General features: G+C 34.4%; 2 protein-coding genes, 1 long non-coding RNA gene and 1 pseudogene across 6 annotated transcripts; 2 read left to right on the forward strand and 2 right to left on the reverse strand.

Moving 5' to 3' along the window:
* Positions 1 to 3088: 3088 nt before the first annotated feature.
* Positions 3089 to 4148, forward strand: LOC104704448 (agamous-like MADS-box protein AGL80; annotated as a pseudogene).
* An 8165-nt stretch (positions 4149 to 12313) lies between these two features.
* LOC147941064 (uncharacterized) lies at positions 12314 to 12955 on the forward strand. Its single transcript, XM_087458372.1, has one exon. The coding sequence runs from the start codon at positions 12314 to 12316 to the stop codon at positions 12953 to 12955; it is 642 nt and encodes a 213-aa protein (XP_087314498.1).
* Positions 12956 to 15354: 2399 nt separating this feature from the next.
* On the reverse strand, positions 15355 to 16455 carry LOC147941065 (uncharacterized). The gene is made up of 2 exons (XR_015561707.1): positions 15752 to 16455; positions 15355 to 15661 (listed from the first exon to the last, which is right to left on the reverse strand). It is a non-coding gene; the product is annotated as an uncharacterized LOC147941065 (long non-coding RNA).
* A 303-nt stretch (positions 16456 to 16758) lies between these two features.
* Positions 16759 to 24023, reverse strand: LOC104700759 (paired amphipathic helix protein Sin3-like 5). Of its 4 annotated transcripts, none has more exons than XM_087457997.1 (20): positions 23418 to 24023; positions 23121 to 23268; positions 22552 to 22698; positions 22293 to 22473; positions 22116 to 22214; positions 21860 to 22030; positions 21476 to 21581; positions 20994 to 21211; positions 20758 to 20912; positions 20394 to 20521; positions 20036 to 20290; positions 19305 to 19813; positions 18531 to 19181; positions 18359 to 18447; positions 18136 to 18274; positions 17873 to 18025; positions 17626 to 17786; positions 17435 to 17546; positions 17153 to 17341; positions 16759 to 17067 (listed from the first exon to the last, which is right to left on the reverse strand). In XM_087457997.1, the coding sequence occupies exons 2-20, from the start codon at positions 23186 to 23188 to the stop codon at positions 17062 to 17064; spliced, it is 3537 nt and encodes a 1178-aa protein (XP_087314123.1). In that variant the 5' UTR covers positions 23189 to 23268; positions 23418 to 24023; the 3' UTR covers positions 16759 to 17061. The 4 variants fall into 4 exon arrangements, with proteins under 4 accessions (XP_087314123.1, XP_087314121.1, XP_087314124.1 ...); XM_087457995.1 differs by having other exon boundaries at positions 16759 to 17080; positions 23418 to 24014; XM_087457998.1 differs by having other exon boundaries at positions 21491 to 21581; positions 23418 to 23948.
* Between the last annotated feature and the right edge of the window lie 628 nt (positions 24024 to 24651).

A 24651-nucleotide genomic window follows, 5' to 3' on the forward strand; every position in this document is an offset into this window, starting at 1 on the left:
ATAGCGTTGAGGCAAAATGGTAAATCTCATGTTCAAAACGAGTAAAGTACTTTTTTTTTAATGTTCTGATTTTGCTGCATTTAATGTATTATTGGCTACTCTTTTATCAACTATGTTTTACATCTGTTTTTATTCAAAAATATAGAATAATTTTCAATTATAGTAGATAAAAGAACAATTTATTAGAAATCAAGATACAATAGTATATGCAATAGTATAACAGTCAACCTTGCATACAATAGTATATGCAATAGTCCTAAACGTGAAAAATTAATCATTTTGTTTTTTTTTATCAAATGATAATTATACTTTCTATAGATTATACAATTGTCTCACAATATATTAGAATGTAAAAATATACTTTAGTTAGACAAAACACCTTCTCTAATTGATTTCAACAACATAAAATAAATCATGAATTTAAAAATAAGAAAATAAAATAAATTAAAATAACTCGCGGCGTAGCACGGGTACCAACCTAATTTATACTATAAAAGATAGTCAGTTCTCTCCATATGAATGACACATGAGCAGTGGAGAGAGTGGCACCTGTCAACACAAATTAAAAGCAAACATATTTAAAATTAAAGAAGAATTTGAAACATCTTCCGTGTCTTTTATTCTTTTTCATATTACAAACAGTTTCAATATTTATATAAGAAATCTAGAAAGACTTAGAATATATTGATGTTTTCTTTGAGTAAGTAGATGCATCACCAATAAATAAAAAGGTATAGAGAGTAAAACCAAATATTCACTTTGTTCTCTTAGGATAAACCATGAAGATATGAACATATGGTTTAGGCATTAGAATTTTCTTAATAATTTGAAGAGTTGTAGCAGTGAATGGGAATTTGGTTAATACTGTAGAGAAATTCATGAAAGTGTGTTCTTAGAGAAATAAAGTTTTACTAGATATTCACCCGCGGTACACCGCAGAGCTATACTTTTTAATAAAAAATTATATTTTTTTATAGATTAACTATATATAACTAATGTTTCATTTGTATTTTTTAAAAATGTACAACCTTACAAATATAGATATATGAGTTAATATAGAAATTAGAAAGTATTTTGTTAGTAGTATAGAATTCCTATGTGTACTAAAGTAGGGATGTTATATAGACCGCTAATACTTAACTATGTATGTTTTGTTCATATATTTATAAAAAAGTAGATGTTATATTCATAAAATATAAACAAACCAATCAACTAATTGAATCGTGGTTCAACCGGTCTGACTAATTGATCCAGCAACCCGAAAGACTTCCGATTCACCTTCCGGTCCGGTTTCAAAAACATTGTCGTTTATTAATTAGGCCGATTGTTTAGGAAATGTTTGTATGGAGAAAATATTGTTTTGTAAAATTAGAAACTTAATATTAATTAAATTAATTATAAACTTAATACTTAATGTTAAAGGCAGTGGTTTTCATTGTTATGGAGTTTTATTAGGATAGGAAATCTTGTTTCCAAAAATCAAAACTTAATATTAATTAATTAAATAAAGACAAATTAATAATTAATGCTAATGGCATGCTTGTAAATATATTGCAACTACAAGATTTATTTGCTAAATGTCTCTAAAAATGTATATATAGATAAATGAAAAAGATCAGACTTTTGTTCACTATCGAATAAAAGATAGTTAAATTAATGATAGAATGTTGGTTGAGGAAAATACAGAGAGAAAAGAAGATGGAAATTAAATGAAATTTTTATTGAAAATTAAATTCTAGAGTTATATTCAAGAAATTGAATAGCTAGCAAGAATGGAAGTTGTCTATCTTAAGTATAACTATTAAAAAATTAATCAACCTGTATGAAATACTTTTGGATAAAAGAGAATTTGAGAGTCCCATGGTTTTTTGTTAGGAAGCTTAAATACAAATATATCTAAACACCTAAGTTTTAGACAAGAATTGTAGGATTTTTAAATGTTTTTATCTACCAATCAAATGTACAAATAGTATAATTATTTTAATTTCTAAAAAAATATGTTAATAGTGTTCGTCTACAAAAAATCACTTTACAATAAGATTTTGCTTTAAACAAACTTTAGTATTCTTTGCCTCCTCACAAAAAAACTTTGTTTTGTTTGTTAATATATATATTTTAATCTTTCAAATGTGAAAATATAAGAAGCACAAAGAAAGTATTACAATAAATATATATATATATATATATATATTTATGTATAAACATACCCGCACGTAGGGCGGGTACTCATCTAATATTGTAAATACGAAGTAGAAACTAGATAATCATTGCGGCCTTAGTTAAATGTTTTCGAAATTTTTGGATAATATTTTAAGTTGATTGAGTTTATTTTAGATATTTATCTTATTAGTATAATTAATATATGTGTTATGTATTTAATATGCTGATTTAATTTATTTTGGATATATATAAAGTTTAATATATATATTTGTTAAGTTATTAAATTTTAACCCGCGGTACACCGAAGAAATGGTATGTGATCATAATATATATGCAGATATATAATATAAAGTTGTTCGTGTTAACAAATCATATCTAAAAATATAGTGATAGAGAAGATGCACTGTAATAATGTATGAAATATGTTTTTTTTTTTAAGTTACTCATGATATCCAAATGTGTGTAAATATTAGCTGTTATTCAAAATAAAATAATAATTGACTATTCCAAATGTGTGTAAATATTAGTTGTTATTCAAAATAAAATATTAATTGACTATAATTTATATAGAAAACAATTTCACCAAATTTAATTATTGTGTATCTTCATAAATGAAAATGATAACTTTTGGTGTTTTCATTTACTCATTCATAGCCAGAATTTTACCAGTGAATACAACATTAGTGATGGTTAGTGATGATAATTAATCTTGTAATCTGAACAACAAATCTCACCAATAAATGTTCGTTTACTGTATCCAACCAAGTGGCATACCTAAAGATTTTTTACTTAAAATATGTAATTAATAAATTTTATAAAATTAAATGTGATATCTTTTAATTAAATTTTGCCAGCTCATCATTTGTTCTATATAAACGAACTTCTGATAAATCAACACACACCATACAAAATCACTAAACATAATTAATATACAACACATATTTTTTCTTCAATTATGGTCAATACCAAGACGAGAAAGAAGCTAAACCTATCCTACATTGAAAATGATTCAATGAGAAAAGCAACGTTCAATAAGAGAAAGAAAGGTTTCGAGAAAAAGATCCACGAGCTTTCCGTACTCTGCGGAATCGAAGCATGTGCTGTGATTTACAGTCCATTCAACTCAGTTCCGGAGGTCTGGCCATCGAACTTGGGAGTAAAGAACGTCGTGGAGAAGTTCGAGATGCTGAAAGATATGGAGCAAGAGAAAAAAATGGTGAACCATGAAGGCTTTCTCAAACAAATATATCAAAAGCTATGAGGAATAACAAGAGAAAGATGAAGGACAATGCGGAGAGGATGATGAAAGAAGCCATGTTCGAACTTCTTGGTGGGAAGGCAGATAGATTTAAGCTGACTAACATACATCGTGAAGATTTGTGTAAGTACATTGATCAGTATCTTAAAGAACTTTATCACCACAAAAACAAAATCCTAACGCAATCCCATGTTGAATATGGTGAATCATCGGAAGCTGCTACAAATGTCATGGCACCAACATCTTCACTTGAAGTGAATTCTCAATTCTTTCCAACTCTCAATGTTTCCAACTCTCCTCAAGTAACTAATGATTTATGGCTTTTGAGGCCTATAATCTCTTCAAGCCAGATACCAGAGGAGGTTAATACTTTTCCCGGTAACAATCTTTCTGCTGCTGCTGCCCAACAAGATTACTATCCAGTGATAAATCCAGTGGGTGTTTATAATCATAATGCAAATGTTAACCATCTTGGTCATAATCAATATCAACAACAGGATGGATATCCGACGATTGTGCCTCAATATGGAATTGACAATCTGAGTCAAAATCAGGGTCAGCAAGAGGAATGGTTGGTCTCAGATGATGACCTATCCTGAACAAATGAGTTTTCCTTTGATTGATTACATCAACTGTTACTACCGGCCGACAACCTTAGATTATGCATTGTCTTCGTATTTCATGAAATCAGAGTTATTATGTTATTCCATTCTTGGAGAATTTATAACTCCATTTGTTTTGTATTCAGTTATTACTCCCTTTGTTTCATGTTTTCTAGAATTTTAATTTTGTTTTCACAAAAAAAATATATTTAAAAAAATCCTATTGACCACCTCCACCTCCATGGCTGTCACCACCTCCATGGCTGTCACCACCTCCACGGTGGTCTCCACCTCTACCACCAGACCCACCAGCAGCATCAAATGAACTTTGAGAACCGTTGGGATATACTCCCTCGGTTTCATAATATAAGATGTTAAGAGATCTTAATATGCGTGTTTTAACTCAAACATCTTATATTTTGAAACGGAGAGTATCTTGCACGGGAAACCATCAAACAAAAAAAGCATATTCATTCATATAGAAACCCTAAATAAAAACTGTGAATATGTTAGATAATTACATCACCAAGGTTAAATAAACATACGTTTAGCACTGAACCAGTAATACAAGCATTTGAAAAAATATCAAAAGGTACAGCAGGACCCTAAATTTTGTTAAGAAACAATTAAAACTTTTCAAGATCCAAAAAAACTAAAAATCATAGAGAAAATCAGATCTATAAACTTCATATATGCTAAAACCCTAAAGATGTAAAAAAAAAAACAAGTGAATGAAGGAAAACTGAGTTTCAAAACTCTACCTTGCCACTTAACTCGAAGAAAGAGAAGGAAGAGAAAAGTTCTGAGAAAGAAAGATATGAGGAAAGAAAGAGATGAGGAAAGAGATATATACTCGCCGGAGAAGGAGAGAAATAGTTGAGGGAAGATTAAAATAAAAATTATATGGATGATAGTGAAAAAGAAAACATTTACATCAATTTGATTGTGTTTTTAAAAAATATGCTGAGAAACAATCTCAATAATTATACTCATTAATTAAATTGTTATAAATTTACACCGTTTATTTGTGGGTAAGAAACATAATTATTACCTAGTTGAGCCTACTGTGAAAAGACGCCGCTATGAACGATACGTTTCTGCTGCATCATCAATATAATTTTTTAATTAGCTTAAGAAGTTCCCCAAAATATATTTGTATATAGTTTATAACTATTGCTTACAAAAACTACAGCTAAAAAGATATTTTTACATCACTTTTTTTAACATCACTCGATGCTATAATATATAAATTTGCGTCACTTATAAAAAATGATATTAAGTTATTAAAATTTGAGTCACTTAAAAATAAGTGATGCTAAAATGTTAAATTTTGAATCACACGATGCTAATATGTGGCATCACTTATTAGTTGTGATGTAACTATACACGTTTTTCATCATTCACTGTAATAAGCGTTGCTATTTATTTTTCTAAAAAAAATTCAACACGGCGACTTATGTTATTGCCTTTAGTTTAGGGTACTAAGATTTAAGCTTTGTTATTGGACGTATACATTTGATCGATGGAACTATGTTTATCCCTCGATCAATTGTATTATTTGGGAATAATTTAATCAATTATTTCAACTGAATGTTCATTGAGAAGTTTGCTAAATTTTATGGTAATTTGTTTCTTATTTTAAGGATTATTCTTGTTATCCATTACAGTAAATACATACTTCTAATATATTATAATATTCAGAAAATCATATATCTATGTTAAGTGTCATTTTCAACAATGTAAATAAAATGATTTTATATTTTGAGTCGGTTTAGAAGCGATGCAAATATTAAAGTTAACGTCATTTTAAAAATTGATCTTAACTAACATCGTTTATATTTTCTTTCTTAGAGTATATATTTGACATCGTTTGCTAAGCGACGCTAAAATTAATATAACAACGTTTAATATAAATAACACTACCCAAAAATAAAAAATGACAAAAAAATAACTATTATATCATTTAATAAAACGATAAATGACCTTATAATCTTAATATCAGTACATGATTTTTGTAGTGTTATTACAAGTTTGCTTCATGAATGTTTTTTAATATTATGGTCACTGTAAGTATTTCTAAGTTAATTTGTGAGAATTATTAGAATTATTTGATCGAGTTCCGCTCTCTACAAATGTAGGAATTTGGCTAATGGGCCGGTCTGTTGTGGTCTAATGGTTGACAAATTTTTTTCAATAATAAGTATATTTATTACACATATATTGCCATTTATTAGTAGCTAATTATTACAAAAATAATAAGTAACTAAACAAATTAAGTTATGATGCTAAATAGTGAGTACATTTATTACAGAAATATGGTTAATTATCAGTAGCAATTTACCACGAATTTTATTGGTATCTAAATCTGTCACTAATTCTTACAAATAACTACAATTTTGCTACTAGTTATTTTATTTTATTTTTTTATCACTAATTAGTAACAAATAGTCGCAATAATTTAACTATACCGTGACATATGGCGAAGCTATATCATCCTAGTGATGTGTTATGTATTTCATATGCTGACTTAATTTATTTTGGATGTATGTAAAGTTTAGTATATAGATTTGTTAACTTATTAGTGATAATTGAAATTTAATTTTGGTTAAGTGTTTATTTCTTAAAAATATAGTTCGACTAGCATTATTATGTTATTATATATATATATATATATATATATACAGTAATTTTGCCTCTTTAGACTCACATTTCTTAGGCCTTAAATGATATGTCTTCAAAAGCGGATTTTAAACTTTTTTTTTTCAAAAATTTGTTCATTTACCAATCACACATTTTCATGTAATTTGCGGTATTGAAAAAAATTGGTTGTGTTTTTCATGTTGTATATTATCCATTTGACCGTTGTTATTTTTAGAATCGTGTATTATCCATCGGTTTTTTGCAATAACGCATTGAACAAAATAGTTTTTAATTTTTTAAGAACAAAAAAAAATTATAATTTATGGGTTTCTTTGCCTTGTTGTGATTAATAAAAAAATTAATAATCAACATAGATTTTAAGAAATGACTTTATGCTAAAATATATTTACTTGTGCATAAAAGTATGTATATAAGAAGTTAAACTTTTAGTTTAAATAAATTTATTTATTTAATGTTCTTAATATTTTTCTATTAACACAAACTAGATAAAATTTACAATTATATTAGTTATATATAATTTAATTTAGTTAGATAACATTTGTTAGAATAATAGATATATATATATATATATATATATATATATATATGAGTGTGTGTGTGATTTTATTGTGAACCAAAATTATTTTTTTCACCAATCAATTATTATTTTGTACCGCTTATTTTGTATTAAGTGCACTTTTCTCGCTAATATATTTCTTCCACATGAACTGCAGTTGAACAATATCGCACTACTAAATTATTTATCCTGCACAACCAAAAATATGTTGTTACCATTTAGATCCATATTTGCGGAAAAGTGCAGTTGTTATCGAATAAGCGGTACGAAATAATTTTTGATTGGTAAAAATTATACTTGCGGTTTAGAATAAACGGTACAAAATAATATAAATAATTCATATAATTGTATATTATTATTTGTTTTGTGTTAATGAACAAATATTTCAAACCTTAAATACCAAATTTTATTTAAACTAAAAGATTAACTTTTATGTGCATCGGTCGATGCCATGTGGAGGTTTCGATCGATGCAATTAGAGATTTCGCAAAATGTCGAGCATGCATCGGTTGATGCAGTGTTTGGGTCGTTCGATGTAGATGAATCTTGCATTGGCCAATGCAGGTGAATCTTGCATCGGTCAATGCAGACTTGCGTCGGTCGATGCAACACCAGTTGGTGTCGATCGATGCATGGGTTGGTGTCGGTCGATGCATAGGTTGGTGTTAGTCGATGCAGTTGTCCTGGTTTGTTGTTGATTGTTGCTTGTTAGTTAGAGCTATCTCATTTGCTCTTGTGTATAGCCTAGTAGATGGGTGATTCCCTCACTGAGTGTTTATAAAATACTCACGCGTCTCATATGTGTTGTGGTGTAGGTAAAGGCAAAGTGTGGTCGTGGAATCCAGGCGATAAAGAGGAGGATGTTTTAGTGGCTCGTTGATGTGGTCTGACTTCTGTTAGGTTGTTAGAGTTGAGTCATTAGAACATTGCTACGTTGCTGGTTTGATGTTCAATAATTCTGTTGGTGGGTTTATTATTGCTATTAAATTATTGGTTTATTATTTATTAGTTATTTAATGGTATATATTGGTTATTTTTCTGCTGTTTGGTTTGATTGTGGTTAGATGGCTAGTGGGTGTGGGACCACTAGTTGAATAGTATTATTATATTAAAAAAACGGGTCGGGATTTCATGGGTTGTCCATGGTCCGCCCATGTCCAAATCATTATGTACCAGTCAAGGACAATCACATAAATAAAACGGGTTTAAATAGTCTATGTCCAACAACGCTCATGGAAAAAACGGGTTGGACAATATGGACATTGGTCGGTGCATATAACTTAAAATTCTAGGTCAAAATCGATTTGGGGGAAATCTTAAAACTCATTTTTCGTTTTCTTAAAAACTTATTCGGCGATATTCTTTGATGATTTCTCTGGTGATACCATCTGCTTTCTTTCAATCTCCAAAACTCTGACGATACCATCTACTTCCCTTTAATCTCTGGCGATTTCAAGTAAGACTTCGGCATACCGTTAGACCCATTTGTGATTTTGTTCCTTCCTTCCTTCTCTTCTTCTTTTTTGATATTGAGGAGAGACTCATTTGTTCTAACTCCGAAAATTTGGTTTAAAGTCTTTGCTGAGGAGACATCATCACTATTTTATTTGTTTTGATGTTATGTCGCTTTATTTGTTATGATGCTATGTTGCTTTATTTGTTATGATGCTATGTCAATTTTGTTCTTGTTGCTCAATTCCAATTCTTTGTAGTCTTATGTTTTTATCATGATTATTGTCTTGTAACAAAGCTATGCCTCTATAACAATTTGATTGTAGTTTCTGTAGTCATCTGTAACATCTAGTCAGCTGGTGGGTTTGAGTTTTTTTCCTCTCTAATTGGTTTTTGGTTTTGGCTATTTTAGATGGATGATACTCTAAACCTTGAAGATGATTATGTGAGTGGGGATTGATGCTTGATCAGGATATGAATATGGATGAAGAAGAACATATAGAAGTAGATTCACTAGCGGGTACGACTGAGAACAAGACTAGAGCTAGAGGTACTAAACGTAAAAGGTCAAAGTGTTGGAAGAGTTTTGAAATTGTTGGAGAGAAATTGGATGTTGGTATGAGTAATATCAGATGCACCTACTGTGAGCATGATTATTGCATTAATCTTTGTAGAAGTGGCACCACTACTCTCTTATATCACATGAATTCATGTTCAAAGACTCCGAGAAGCAGTCCTTCATGTGGAAATAGGAAGTTTGGATATGATGGATTTTAGGAAGATGATTGGATTGACAATGATTGAACATGATTTGCCATACTCTTTTGTTGAGTACAGAATAATTAGGGAGGCTTTTCAATATGCAAATTCCAGCATAGAGCTTTGGTCAAGAAATACTACAGCAGCTGATTGCTTAAAGATATATGAGAAAGAAAAACATAAGCTTAGAAAGATCTTGGATGAAATTCCAGGTAGATTTTGTTTAACAACAGATCTATGGAGGACAATATCGATAGAAGGTTACATGTGTTTGACTGCTCATTACATTGATAATGGATGGAGTTTGAAGACAAAAATCTTATAATTTTGTGCATTTCCTCCTCCACATACTGGTGTTGGAATAGCCACAAAGGTTTTGGCATTGCTAAATGAATGAGGATTAGATAAGAAAATATTTACAATTACTGTTGATAATGCTTCATCAAATGAAAACATGCAAGGAATTCTCAAGAGGCCCTTTAGAAAAAATTTGGTGTGCAATGGAGAGTTTTTTCATGTTAGATGTGCTTCACATATCTTGAATTTGATTGTGAAAAAAGAATAAGATGTGATTAAGTTTGTGAGAGTGAGTGAGTCTAGAGAACAGTCTTTTCAAACATGTGTGGAAACCATAGGAATTGAAGCTAAGAGTGGACTGCTTTTAGATGTATCAACTAGGTGGAACTCAACTCACCGTATGCTCTCAAGAGCCATCATGTATAAGGAAGCACTTCTCCAGCTTGGAGAGATTGATACAAGTTATCAAACTTTCCCTTCATATGTAGAGTGGACAAAAGCATAGTTGATCTTTGAGCTGTTGACCCCATTTGCAGCGATAGTGAATCTGATATGTGGTTCATCATATCCAACTGCCAATTTGTATTTCAATCAAGTATGAAAAATTGAAACTTGGTTAAAAAATCAGGACTACTCTTATGATGACGTTATTTTTGAGATGGTGTAAGGTATGAATGAGAAATTTGACAAGTATTGGGAGGAATATAGTGACATACTTGCTAAATTTGCGGTATTTGATCCTAGATTGAAGTTTATTTATATAGAGTATTGCTTCTTCAGCTTCTTCAACTAGTAAAAGAAGGGTAGATCATATGTGTAAGAAGCTGAAGAAGCTTTTTGAGGTTTATAAAAAGAACCCAATAAAAACAGGAGCAGGAAATTCAAAGTCAAAACACATCAGAACAAAGCATTCTTCCTGAGTATGATGTAAGTGTTCTATTCAAATTTCTTAAGTCATGAATCCTTTTTGGTATTGATTGTGATTTGTGTCCTATGTTATCTTTGTATACAATGTGCTTATGTTTTTAGATGTCTTGTGCATGTTTTGATCTGTTTGAGCTGTTGTGACATTCAAGCTGCTTGTGTGATCTGTTTGAGATGCTTCTATTACGTGTACATGTATGTGTTTTGAGCTGCTTGTGTGATCTATTTTGGGCTGCTTGCGTGATCTGTTTTGAGATGTCTTTTGCATGTTTTGATCTGTTTTGAGCTGCTTGTGTGGTCTGTTTTGAGATGTCTTGTGACACCCCAACTTGCAGAGAGGTTTAAAAGAATTAATTTGGCCACCTATGTCACTAAAAAGCACTTACTTTTTCGGTCGAGGGTCCTGAGAGAACTCCAGAGTTAAGCATGCTTGAGCTGGAGTAGTCTCAGGATGGGTGACCCTCCAAGAAGTGGTTGTCGGAACTGTGCCTGTGAGGACAAAACCTAAGGAAATATCATGTGGTGATTTTTAGGGACGGTAACAAGTCTTTAAAACCTTCCGGACGTAGCAAACCGACTGTCGGATATGGATGGACTCATGGGACTAGTGAGAGGACGTGAAGCCCATTAAGGAAAATGGACCGATGGACTGGAAGTGGACATAGGGCCCATTGAGAGGTGGCGGTCGGGGCGTTATAAGTGGTATCAGATTCAAACCTAGACGAGTGTGGAGTCGAGTGGGCTCACACCGTCAGGCGGTGATGCTCTTGGTGCGCAACGAGGACATTGCGATATGTTAGTGGGGGTGAATTGTGACACCCCAGTTTCAGAGACTTGCGTAGAGGTGTAAAAGAATTGATTTGGTCACCTATGTCACCAAAGTGAAATTATCTTTTCGGTCAAGGATCCTGAGCGAACTCTAGAGTTAAGCGTGCTTGATCTGGAGTAGTTTCAGGTTGGGTGACCCTTCGAGAAGTGATTGTCGGAACTTTGCGAGTGAGGACAAAGCATAGGGAAAGATCATGTTGTGATTTGTAGGGATGGTAACAAGTCTTTAAAACCTCCCGGACGTAGCAAACTGACCGTCGAATATGGATGGGCTCATGGACCTAATGAGAGAACATGAGGCCCATTAAGAAAAGTGGGCCCATGGACTGGGATATAGGATCCACCGAGAGGTTGCAGTCGGGCGTTATAAGTTGTATTAGAGCCGAACTCAGACGAGTGTGGACTCATGTGGGAGAAGTTTATTGGCTGTTAAGTGGGAGAAGTTTATTGGCACGTGAGAAGGAGAGGAGTTGCTGGACACGTGGGAGAAGTTTATTGGCTGTTAAGGTTGAGAGAAGAAGAACTAGATCGAGAGCTGAAGTTATATAGGAGAAGAAGGAATCAATTAAAGGGGATAACCAGAAAAATATTGAAAAGTGTAATCATCTTCTTCTTCAATTCTCTCTGAAATCTCTTAGGGTTTGTTGTTTCATTGTTGTTAGAGCTGATTCTTCTTCTAAGCTCTATCACATGAAATTTTGGATTCTCGTTTCATGAACGACGATTCAATTTGGTGTTTGTAATTTGAATTTCAGTTGAGTTACAGTTTCTCTGTAACAAATGTATCAGAGTTGTGTCATCCTCGGATTCGTTTCAATGGCGGTGAAACAACATCAGGCGGTTGTTCGTGAAGCTATGATGGAGACTCGATCGGCATTGTTTGAATCGGTGGTTAGCAATACAGAAGAATTGATTGGAGCTCACAATGTCGGACGATTCTCAAGGCTTGTAACTACCAAACCGATCAAGAATCATTACGCTAGCACTGGTGGATCTGGTACGTCAAGGAACAATTATTTTGATGCTACACGTTTGGAGAAATTAGATTCCCTCAGATTTAATGGTGATAGAATCAAGGATTGGCTGTTCAAGATCGAAAAGTTCTTCTTAATTGATAATACTATGGATGAATTCAAAGTTAGTCTTGCTTCAATGCATTTAGATGCTCTAGCTGCTACTTGTTTCCAATCCATTTCACAATCAGTTTTGTGGAAGCATGTTAGGTGTAATTGGGGACTTTACAAAACGTTGTTACAAGGATACTATTATAAGCTAGTGGATGTTATTGCAGAGCTGAAACAGTTGCAGGAAACAGAAGAAATTGAGAAGTATCATATAAAATTTGAGTTGATTAGCGACAAAGTGACATTATCTGAAGATTACTTGGTTGATATTTACTTAGCATGGCTGAACACTGATACTCAGCTGAATGTTAGAATGTTAGAATGTTTGATATGATCCTCCCAAGGATTCGACACCTTCGAGTTGGTTGATAGAGACACCTTGATTCTAAAGACGACGAAGCCTCAAGAATAAGGATGGTAGAATGAATGGTTGCACAAGAGTTGCGGAAAGACTCTTGATATACCGGTTTGATCTTTCAGCCTCACACCAAAAAGATCAGATCTCTCAGCCTCGCACCAAGGAGATCGGGGTTTTGACTATCGGAATCACACCAAGTAGTCGGTTTTGATTGTTGGAATCACACCAAGCAATCGGTTTTGTTCACAAAGAACAGAAGAGAATCACTCTCAAAAAGAAAAGGTTTTGATAAAAAGTTGGATTGTTATTTCAATGATCTTACATGAGTTTATATAGGATAAGAAAACTTGGTAACAAAGCCAAGTATTAACTAGTCTTAAAACTAAAAAAAACAATTAAGATAGATGGTTGAATGAAGACCCAATTCTTGTGCATGTATCCCTTCCTCCAAAGTGACTCTAGGTGCATGTATCTCAATTTTCGTCACTCTTCTTTGACCACAAAATAAAGTGATTATTTTGGGCTTTCTTGTACTTGAATTAGGTTCAAAGTGGGCTGGACTTGATAGGTATCATCCCCAAAATAATTTCCCATGCTCTCTTTTGCCATAAGTTCTTGTATTAGCCCATTAAGTACTTCCTTGATCTTTTTAACTCTCTTTGACTCCTTGATCCAATTTGCTGATGAGAAACAGCATGGGCTGTATCATTTCTTCATCTTGGACTTAGTAGAAAACAACTCCTGGTTGCCAAACATAATTCTGGAAGCTCTTAAACCAACTGGACCTGAAACTCATCAAGTTAAGAAATAGATCCACCTCCTTTGGCAAATGGGACGTAACTCTGTGGTTTGTTGGCCAAATCTTGTGTTCTTGAGCTTGTTGGATACATAAGAGATCCATTGACATCTTCCAGTTGATTTCGTGTCCAAATTGATTCTGAGTTGGTCTGTGTAACACGATCTTTGGCTCAGACGCGAAAATGGAACTAGGACAGATCCACTGACTTGAAATATTCATATCTTTCAAGTATGAACTGATTTTAACGTGCTTCCAATTCTCAGTGGTTCTAGGATGGATCAAGATTTCAGAACAGTTTTGTTCATAGCTTGAGTACTTCTGGCTTGGTCGGAATCCTCCTTTGAATGCTCGTAGGTCTAAGTCGCGTAGCCATGAGTTCACCTGATTTGTAAAATGAATAACTCCTTCACCTAAACTCTGATTGGACTGATTCAACTTCGAGATATGCTCTAGATGCGGTAAGAATGCATCCCAAATAGCAGTTTGGTAGGAAGAGTTGATCTTTGACTTCGTTCGTGTTGAGCAAGACTCAAGGGTCGTCTTGGATGGTCTCATGATCATATCAATGTTTCAACCCAAGTATATTCAACAATGCTTATTGGTGGAAAGATTGTATGAGAAAGCTTAAGCTTATCGGAAAAAAGTTCAATATAAAAGGATTTTATCATCCAAACCAGAGCCTGTTCATAAAACAGTTCTTATTCCTACTATAGAGAAACCTATGGATACTATAGCTCAGCCTCACAATAAAGCTTGTAGTGAATCAAAAGAAGTTCAGGTGGAGAAGGTAGCATCGGAAGAAACCGTAGTTATAGCTCATGTTTCAGTTAATGCAATTTCAGGAGTCTATGATCGTCGAACAGCGAGAGTGAAGGGTTCTTATGGGAAGCAAGTGTTGTATATACTCATTGATTCAAGTTCTACACACAACTTCATGGATCCTAAGGTAGCTGAGCAGTTGAACTGTGTTTTAAAACCTGAAAGTATGGCTCGAGTTTCAGTAAGTGATGGGAGAATGTTGAAGGTTGATGCTGAAATTGATAAGTTTCAATGGGAATTTAGAGGTACACAATTTCAGACTGATCTTATGGTAATTCCCTTAGGTGGGTGTGATATGGTGTTAGGTAAGCAGTGGTTGGAGACATTGGGGCCAATAACTTGTGATTTTGAGAAGTTAGTGATGCAGTTTCGTCTTGGACAGAAAAAGGTTCTTCTTCAGGGTATTCGACAAGGCTCTGTCAGAGATGTGAAGGTTGTAAAGCTTAATAAGCTGAAGGAGAGTCAAGTTCAACCTTCTCATAAGAAGAAACCGGTTGAACAAGAACATTATGGTGTGAGTAAACTGTTGAAGCAACATGAAGCAAGTTATGCCCCAAAATCGATTAAAATGTTGCCTTTGACTGGTAAAAGTTCAGAATTGATATCACACGATGTTGTTTGTTCTTCAAGAGGACACATCACAAGTTTTGTCTTAGCAGTGGGTGATTGTGGGACGACTAAGCCTAGTGCATATCACATATTTGACCAATGTTCTCCAGTGGTACAAGAAAAGGTGGAGAGGGAAAAAAGCTTGAAGTGTTGGAAGTTAAAATTTAAAGTGGAAAATGATGACACAAAGCAACAAAACAATAAGGTGTTGTTTCAGCATTCAACTGGTTCTTCTATTAGATTGCAGAGTAAGGAAAAGCAAAACAAATGTTGCAAGTCTTGGATGTTCAAATTCAAGATGGATTCTAAGCTTGCAGAAACTAGCCACCTAAAGTGTCACAATGAATGTTGTCTTTGCACACAAATTGGAGGATTCAAGAAGCATAGAAAACTTCTTCTGCTTTCTCCTTGTCCTAGTTTCCTATAGCGAGAAGTGAGAGTTGTTCATGAAGTTCCTGCAGAAGAACTGTTATTAGTCTCTTTGGAAGCTAAACCTCAATCTGACCAAGCAATTTCTGAAGAAGAGCAAATGGTTCAGCAAGAACCTTCTGTTGGTGGGAAGAAATTGTTGCTAACGTTGTTAAAGAATTTTGATTCGCCTTTGGTCATTAAGGATCAACAACCTGTTGTGGCAAAAGCTTCGAGTCCACTCTTTGATAATTTCTATTCAGTAATGGCTGACTTTTGTGAGCAGTCAACATGTGTCAAGCCTTATAAGTGGAAGCAACGATTATCTCCAAAGTCTTGGATGTTTAAATATAAATTGGGCATTTGGAAGAGATTGAACATTTCGTTTTGATGTTCTATACAGATGATTGCAGTTGGTTACAGATCAGCCTTAGCGAGATTCTTCTGCTTTGTACAAAGTTTCAGGCCAATAAACCTTGTGGTCAAGGTTTTCTAAAGAGGGAGGATTTGGTACAGGAAAAGAGATAAGAAGAGTAGCATGTGTGGCACGTGAGAAGGAGAGGAGTTGCTGGACATGTGGGAGAATTTTATTGGCTGTTAAGGTTGAGAGAAGAAGAACTAGATCGAGAGCTGAAGTTATATAGGAGAAGAAGGAATTAATTAAAGGGGATAACCAGAAAAATATTGAAAAGTGTAATCATCTTCTTCTTCAATTCTCTCTGAAATCTCTTAGGGTTTGTTGTTTCATTGTTGTTAGAGCTGATTCTTCTTCCAAGCTCTATCACATGAAATTTTGAATTCTCGTTTCATGAACGACGATTCAATTTGGTGTTTGTAATTTGAATTTCAGTTGAGTTACAGTTTCTCTGTAACAATAGCCCACCTATTAGTCCATTCAGGTTAAAGTGGACTTGAACAACCCATTTTGACAGCTCTAGTTTAATTGATCTGAGATTACTTGAGTCAAGTGGAAGAAAACCCCCTAATCAATGTTCCTAGACTCCATTGAAGGTCAAATTTGTGCCGGAAAAGAAGTAGGTAAAAAGTTAAAATAAAATAAAAAAACCTAATCTCATTGTTGAGAGCTTAGACCTTGAAATCAAGTGAAGCGGTTGAGCAAAAGGATAATAGCGCCTATTTAATATTTGTTTCAAAGTAGAAATGACATATAAGATTTATAACTGAAATATAACATTAGACGGAATATCCAATATTTGTTGAATGAATGAACTAAAAAAAAGTTTCTGAATTAGCATCTCTCCTTAGATATATATTCTAACACTATACACCAAAACTGGCGGCTCCAGACGCGATTTCAAACAACAAAAAAAACTATGGTTGCCATGTGAATCTCTCTTTGCGCCAAATGATGCAAGAATCTTCGTCAAATACAGTTGGTCTCTACTTCTCTACCACTATTGATGCTTGCATATCTCAGCCAAGAACTTCACACCTGCACAAATATACTATCTACATCTATTTACTTTTTATCGCGAATAAGCCATTATTGAGGATTATGCGAGAAGAAGGTTACTTACGTTCTTAAAGTAAGGCAAGGCAACAAGTCTACGGTTAAGAATGATGTAAAAACGCGATATTCTTCTCTCTCTCGAGATTTCACTGCTACCAGAAGCTTTATTAACGTTGTCAAGGCCAGTTGGATTCTGTGTTGCTTTCTTCTGCTTTCTTCTATACAAAAGATCTGCTGTGTTCGGTTCATACTTGACCTAATGACATATGTAAACTCTCATTGTAATTGTATATACATGGAAAATAGAAAAAGATTATTAATGCTATAGATTGACAAGACAGTATTTTACCTTGGAAGAACTACAAGCAATCTTACATTCAACCTCGTTAATAATTCTCAGTCCTTCCATTGCACGCGACAACCCTGAAGATTCATCCGGACTGCTTAATTTCGCCTTGTTCCTGAAAAGAGTGTATGATAAAATGATAACTAACTGTACTTTCACAACTTAAGTTATGCTCTTATCATTTCTTCATTTACCTCTTCAGAAATAGTCCAGGTTTCTCTTCATCACGGACAAACGAAAGAAAGTCATTCTGCAGATAATTAGCAAAACCTGGTTCCACTGTCACAGCTGTAACTTCAGGCTGATCATTCCCGCTGTTCATAAGTTGAATCGAGAGACGAGTTTGCTCAGATGACTGCACAAAATTTTGCAAGGACAGATTAGTATGTGAGAACATATACACAGGTGTCCACACATAGCATGAGATGAAGAGAAGCATACAAATTTGATCCTGTATATGTTCTGATCATGGAGAAGGGCTCGAGCATTTTCATGGTACACTATATCAAAGAATCTTCCTGGCTTTCTGTAGTTCTCGTATGCATATAGTTGCAGAAGCTTGGTGTCTGTCTCATCAGCTGCGACTGCGTGAAGCTAAAAACATGTCCAAGCCACTTCAATGATTAGTACAGAACAGAAACAAAGGGAGAGGAACAGAAGCAGAGTCAAGGCAATAACAAGTTGCAGGTAAAATGGAAGCTTACATGCTTAACAAACTTTTGAACTAGCTTGTCCAATGTGAATAGAACATATGATTGTGCTCCAATGATAGCACGGCATTCATCTTCGAACTTTGTATTGTCACTAGAGCCGTCAAGTAAATTATAAAGGGCATCCATGAACCTATGCTTCCAAATATCAGTTAGGAAACAACCTTATTTTTTTTAATCAAAAAAGTACAAATAATGCTTAAAGAAAGGTAACCACCTGGTATACGAATCAGTAGATGTACTATCTGGAGCTTTCCATTTCCTCTCTGAATGTATCTTTGCTGATTGTATTCTCTCGTACAACATCTGGAAAATCAGCAGAATTAGCTGTTTGAACAGAAGACTATTGACATTTCAGGAACATTAGAAGGTTGTTTCGAAGCACTTACTTGATGAAGCCTAAAAAGCACATAAAATGAATCATTCCCATAGAAAACTCGAGAATCATTCCGGGAGTCGCATTCACTTGCTTGCAGTGTCCCAGGAACATGCTTTGCAAGGGGCTTTACAGGTTGCAGATACCGTTCTGAAAATGTTAAAAACGATCCATCTTCACCCTCGTTGGAATTAACCATCCCTCCAGCCTCGTTTTCACTCTCAGCCACACTATCATGCTGGTCACAGTTCATAGCTACTTTCTGCTCTTCATCGGAAGAAACTTGGCCACCAAACTTGCTTGCTGAGACATTAGTTTTAGAGGCATTTTCATCCCCTTCTGATAACTTCTGAGTAATTTTGTTTTCATCATCTTCAGGGAGGGCATTGCTCCTTGCTTCAGCTTCAGTACCACATGCACCCTCTTTGTCTTCTCGGTCTTCACTACTTTTTTCATTTTCTGGCAGTTTCTGCACAGGCTCGAGACCATTCTCTTTATAACCCTCAAAATTGTCTTGCTCGAAACTTTCAGTGGGAGATAATTCACCCTCTTCTCGCTCAACCTTATGCCCTCCCATTGACACATCGCTAACCTTGCTATGATTCTCTCCACCGTCCATTATCAAATCATTTTTGGGTGACACTCGTTTGGAAGGCTGGCTATCCTGTACAGCCACAAAAACATATATTACTATCGTTTTCACATAGAGGGACATTTCTCAAGTCTCATAAAGAAACAAACTTAAGCAACTTTCGTTCATTAAAATACGCTCTACCACCAGCAGTACCTCATTAGTTATAGCTGCACCACTGTGCAGTTTATCTTGCTGAATGATTTCTGGTGTCTTGACTGGGGAATCTTGCGCAAAAGAGCTTCCTTGTACTTTTGGGTCTTCTTTCTTAGGCGTTTTTGGAGCTACTAACGGTTTAAGGTTTGAGGCCAGAGAACCGTCACCGGTGTTTTCCCTCACCGCCTCACCTGCATCATGGTGCTCTTGGTTGTCTTCGATCATTGCAACATCTTTCATTGTCTCATTAGTTTGAGACCTAGAAGGAACGCCAAACATGGGCTCCAAAAAGGTTACCCACAGCGTCATGACTTTATCCGACTGTTCAGTAGCACATATTTCTTCACAGTAATACTTAATAAGTTGATATAGGTCAGCATCGACTTGTGTATCAGTATAACTATACTCCACATCTGGGGTGAAAGAGGGCTTAGTTCCAATAGCAATGGCACGAAGCAGGTCTTCTTTATGCTTCCTCTCGCTGATATCTTTAATTTCCGCCACCAAACCTGTATTTGGGACATAACAACCAACTTCAGTTGCTGCAATTTTCCACTTAAATTATAAACGACATTCTCTTCGTTTCATCATTTTTTCTATGTAGAGAAAGACATTTCTAATATGGAATTAGCTTCAAGTGCAGCCAAACAAGTAAATTTCTAATTTAAGAAAACATAAATAAGGTTCGAAATCCAAAAATAATTAGATTATAGTCCTGCAAGAAAACATACCTTTTGTGCTCAAATTTTTGGAGTCCTGCTGCTTGAAATAGAAACTACGATGATCTAGTGATTTGTGATGATTCTTAGCATATACTTCAGCCCATACTTTCCCAAAATCAGAGCGACACCTAGCCCACTCTTCTTGTTTCTGCTTCAAGCGTGTTAGTATCACCGGTAAGGCGACATGAGAATTCTTGTTCAAAAAATCCATGAGATCAAGCCCAAAATCCCCATACAACCGCTCAATGCATCTTAGGTTCAGCTCTGTTGAATAGTCACATATAAGGTCACTAGCCCAAGTAAAAGAATAATAGACACACATATATCACAGCCACATTCAGCCACATTCTGTCAGATAACTACTTGCCTGATAAGTGTTCTCTAATACAAATTGGTGTCACTATAGAGATTGTGTTGTTGTTGACCTTTTCCAGAAGACTTTCCACACGCTTAATGGTTGCAGCCACAGACTCTAATAACATGTCCAACTCAAACCTGAAACCATATAAGTTAGTTAATAAATCAGATGGAAGTAGAGTTTTTATGGAAACTAATATTGTCAGCAAAAAAGAACCACAATATCCACACAAGTAATAGACAACTTAGTGATATTGGAAGGTAAGACTGAACTGACTAGAAAACAATCATGAACTCACCAATGTAATCGAAAGACTCCTAATCAAGATATAGGAGGAAATACAAGAGAACCTAATATACTATATATGTCTTACCTATCATCCTCACATCGAAACAAGCTTTCTTCATACTGGTTTTTGCGCATGTGTTTGAATGAGTAATCCTCACTCCCCGACGTGACAGATACCCAATGATCATTAAGTACCTTTTCACCAAGTGAATTTCTGTAGCTTGGAATTTGAATGGGATACTACACAAGAGAAAGCCAACCGTAAGATCTTAGAGCACAAAAGCAACTGTAGATAATATGATTAAGTTAAGAAGGGCTCACATCATCTGGCAGGCGACGATAACTTGGTGAACATTGTGCGCAGTCAGTAAGGTCCAGTTCATTTATTGCCTTGGCCATATGAATAGTAGACAGTAGATTTTTTTGACTTCCGATGTCTATACCAAAAGCTGCAACTCTATCATTTTCTGGATCTTTTTCAAGACCCCCGTTATTTTCATAATCATGAATCCCCTCGGTGTCATCTACCTTCAGATATCCTGCAAGGGATTCTGCCAATATTAGCATCGTTGGACCTTAGCACCAGGTAACTACTGACCCGGACAAGATTGACAATGACCACAGTATAGAAGATATCAATATGCCACGTAGATATATACTAATTTTCTTTGTATCAAAATCACTGAAAAATGGCAGACATATATATGTAGTTATCATGCTCTCACCAGGCGCTAAGCCAAGTCATAATAATTACAAATGCAAATAAATAAAATAAAAATGCTACAAGTGATTCAAGGACTCACTTCCCAGAGAATTACCAGCAGAATAAGGCACAAGGTTCTCGTCACCATCTTCTCGTTGATCAGAGTGTTCCGTATACTCATCATGCCTACTCCGTAATTTTATCTTCTGTGACAGGAAAGACTCTGTATCAGCATTTCACAAACTCTGAACCATCAAGTTTCTCAAACATATATATTCTGTCATCTATTTGCTGTAAACTGTGCCTTAATTACAATATTTATCTTGCTCTTAAGATATCACTCAAAGGATGTTAATACTTTCCATACTAAGCATGCATAGCTATAATAAAGCAGGCTTTAAACCATGAACATCAATTAGAAACATTATTAACTACGCTGTGAATTATATGAGCAATCATTAAGAAAGAATAATTTAAGAAAAACCTTCTCAAGATGCTTTGGATGCATGACAGGAAATGGAGAATTTCTTTCATGCGGTACTGTGATCCTTCCTCCGAAAAGAGGGTTATTAAGAGAAGCTGATCCTGGGAAATCAGGTAAGAAATGAACAAACTCCCCAAGCAGATCTTCATGGCCTTGGAATAACAGAGTAACCTGTAAAAATAGATGGATAATTAGAAAAATGAATCACAAGAAATCTAGAGCAAATCAACAGTATGGACATTTACTGTTAATATACCTCTTGATAGACCTCCTTGATAGACTTGGTTTCCTTTCTATACATGTTCAAGATGTCTAGGAATTTTTTATATGCACGGTCATCACCCCCAAATCGCGCCTGGAGGAATAAATATCCAGTGATGTTAACTGCTTAGATCATGACTAAACTTGATTTAATACATCAGTAGATACTTACCTTGATCTTGTTGACAAATTCAATAGCTACTTGGAAATCCACTGGCTTCTTAGGTTTCTCATCCTCAGGCTGAAGAGTTATTTTGTACCCCTTTGGCAAGAAGGTATTAAAACCCAAAAGCAAGTCGTCATATCCCTTGAACAAATCTTTCACTTTCCCTATGACGCCATTAGTGTCAACTCTACAACCAACACGAGACATAAAGAAATCAGGACGGTGAGAAGAAACAGCAAACAGAAGGGAACAGGAAGGAAATTACCTCTGAGCTTTGAAGTCCTTCATGACTCCAAGGAAAGTTTCATATTTCTCTTTGTTGTCTTGAAACATGTCCTTGACAGCTTTGAGATATGTCAAAGCATCACCTGTTGTTATCCCTCCTCCACCAATCGTTAAGGGCCTACCATTTCTGCATTACACAAATATACATTAAGTTGCTTTCCGCATTTACTTCAAAACAATCGATTTAGTTTGCCCCTTCAAAACTACAATAATTTTGCCTACGCTTTTAAGGTAACTACTAACCCACGAACAATTATACAACTCAACTCAACCTAGAAAACAGAACTAAACTGCATTCAAAAAGACGTTTACGCCAAGAACAGAACTGCAGTAATTTTGCTTAAGCCTATAAGGTAACTACCCCAGGAACAAACCATAGACTTCAAAAGATAAAAAAGACTCAACTCAACCTAGGAAACAAACCAAAGCATGAAAATTTCATAATCCCCACAAGCAATAAGAATATCTAACATCAGCCTACACAATTTTTTGACTTCCGTACAAAAAAAAAAAAAAAGCATAGTCAAAACAAGAATTAAGACAGCTTACGTTTCTCCTCGAGAGGAAAGAGTAGGTCCTCGTGCTTCAACGTAAACCTCTTCTCTATCCCTCTTCATCTCTTTATAACCTCTCCACCACAATATATGAAATTAACAGAACAGATTCAAAGCTTCACAACACCAAACTCAGTACTACCCTGCAAACAAACAAACAAAAAAAAAACAATTACAAAATTCAAAACTTCCCACTCGTAAAGAACAAACACAAAACCAGATCTATCGCCTCAAATCGAAACCAAAAAAAAAAAAAAAAAAAAAAAAACGAGACTTTGAATCATATTCAAACCTTATAGGAACCGGATCACATTCATCAAAACTACAGAACCAAACTTGTTTGTTTCTTACGCAGAATAATAAGACAAGAAAACCACCATAGACAAAAGAGTGGATCGCCGCTGTGAGTTTGCCGGAGAAAAGAGATACGAATCTTAACAGAGAGACACACAACAACAGAGAAAAGCAAAAGATTGCTTCTGATTTGGATCTCTCTCTCTCTCTGTCTATCTCTCTATTATCTCAAATCTCTCTCTTTAGAATACGAATAGTTTCGAATAAGAGATTAGCCGTAAAATCAAAAAAAAAAAAAAAAAAAAAAAAGGACAAAGCTTTCAGAGCAAACAGAGGGAAGAGAGCGAGAGAAGGAGATGGAGGAGGAGCCTGTTTATATATATATTTATATATTGTTTATAAATAAATTATGAGAAGTTTGTGTGAGTGCTTTAGATTTCAGAGATTTATAATGTGTTTATGCTCTCTTAAATAAACATATTGGCATGTACTCATGCATCTATATGATGATGATGATAAGATTAAGAGGATTTGGGTAACAAATGGATTTCTCCTTAATTCCTACTGTCAAACTAGGTGCATAATCCTTATCCCCTACAATTACAATTTTGGGGATACAAATCCTTTTCTGAGATTTATTACCATTTTATGTCATTTTTTTACGAAAATAATAAAATATTTTACTATTTATAAGATATAATTTTATTGTATAGACTTTAAATATAATTATTTACAGATTTATAAATAATTATGTTGATTATTATTAATTATCAAACAAAGTTGTTGTTTATTTCTTCTTTGACTTCGGTATAATAACAAGGATCTTAACAAAATATAAAGAAAAATTAAAAATTTATTATAGTCTTTAGACATATTACGGTTATTTTTTATAATTTTTTTACGGATGCTTTCGATATGTCAATATGAAATATCGTGTTCTTCAAAACGTTTATAAACAAACTTTTTTTTAATTATAATATGGATATTTAGGTTCTATTGGTAAAATGTAAGAAAACTCTTAGACACTTAACATTTTTTTTCTAGATTATAGATGCAACTCGTGTTATGTCTATTGAACAGTTGGTCATTCTTAAAGTTGGGATCCTTGCTTCAAGGTTTCCTTCCATTGTGATCTTGCAAGACACACAATAAGCTTCATAAATCGGAGCCACACTGTAGACTATGGTAGGTCTTTGAGTCCAAGATAGTGGGAGATTTACATTGAATAACCA

The sequence above is a fragment of the Camelina sativa genome, chromosome 7, assembly GCF_030686135.1.
Source record: "Camelina sativa cultivar CO46 ecotype springtype chromosome 7, ASM3068613v1".
In the NCBI taxonomy this organism is placed as follows: Eukaryota; Viridiplantae; Streptophyta; class Magnoliopsida; order Brassicales; family Brassicaceae; genus Camelina; species Camelina sativa.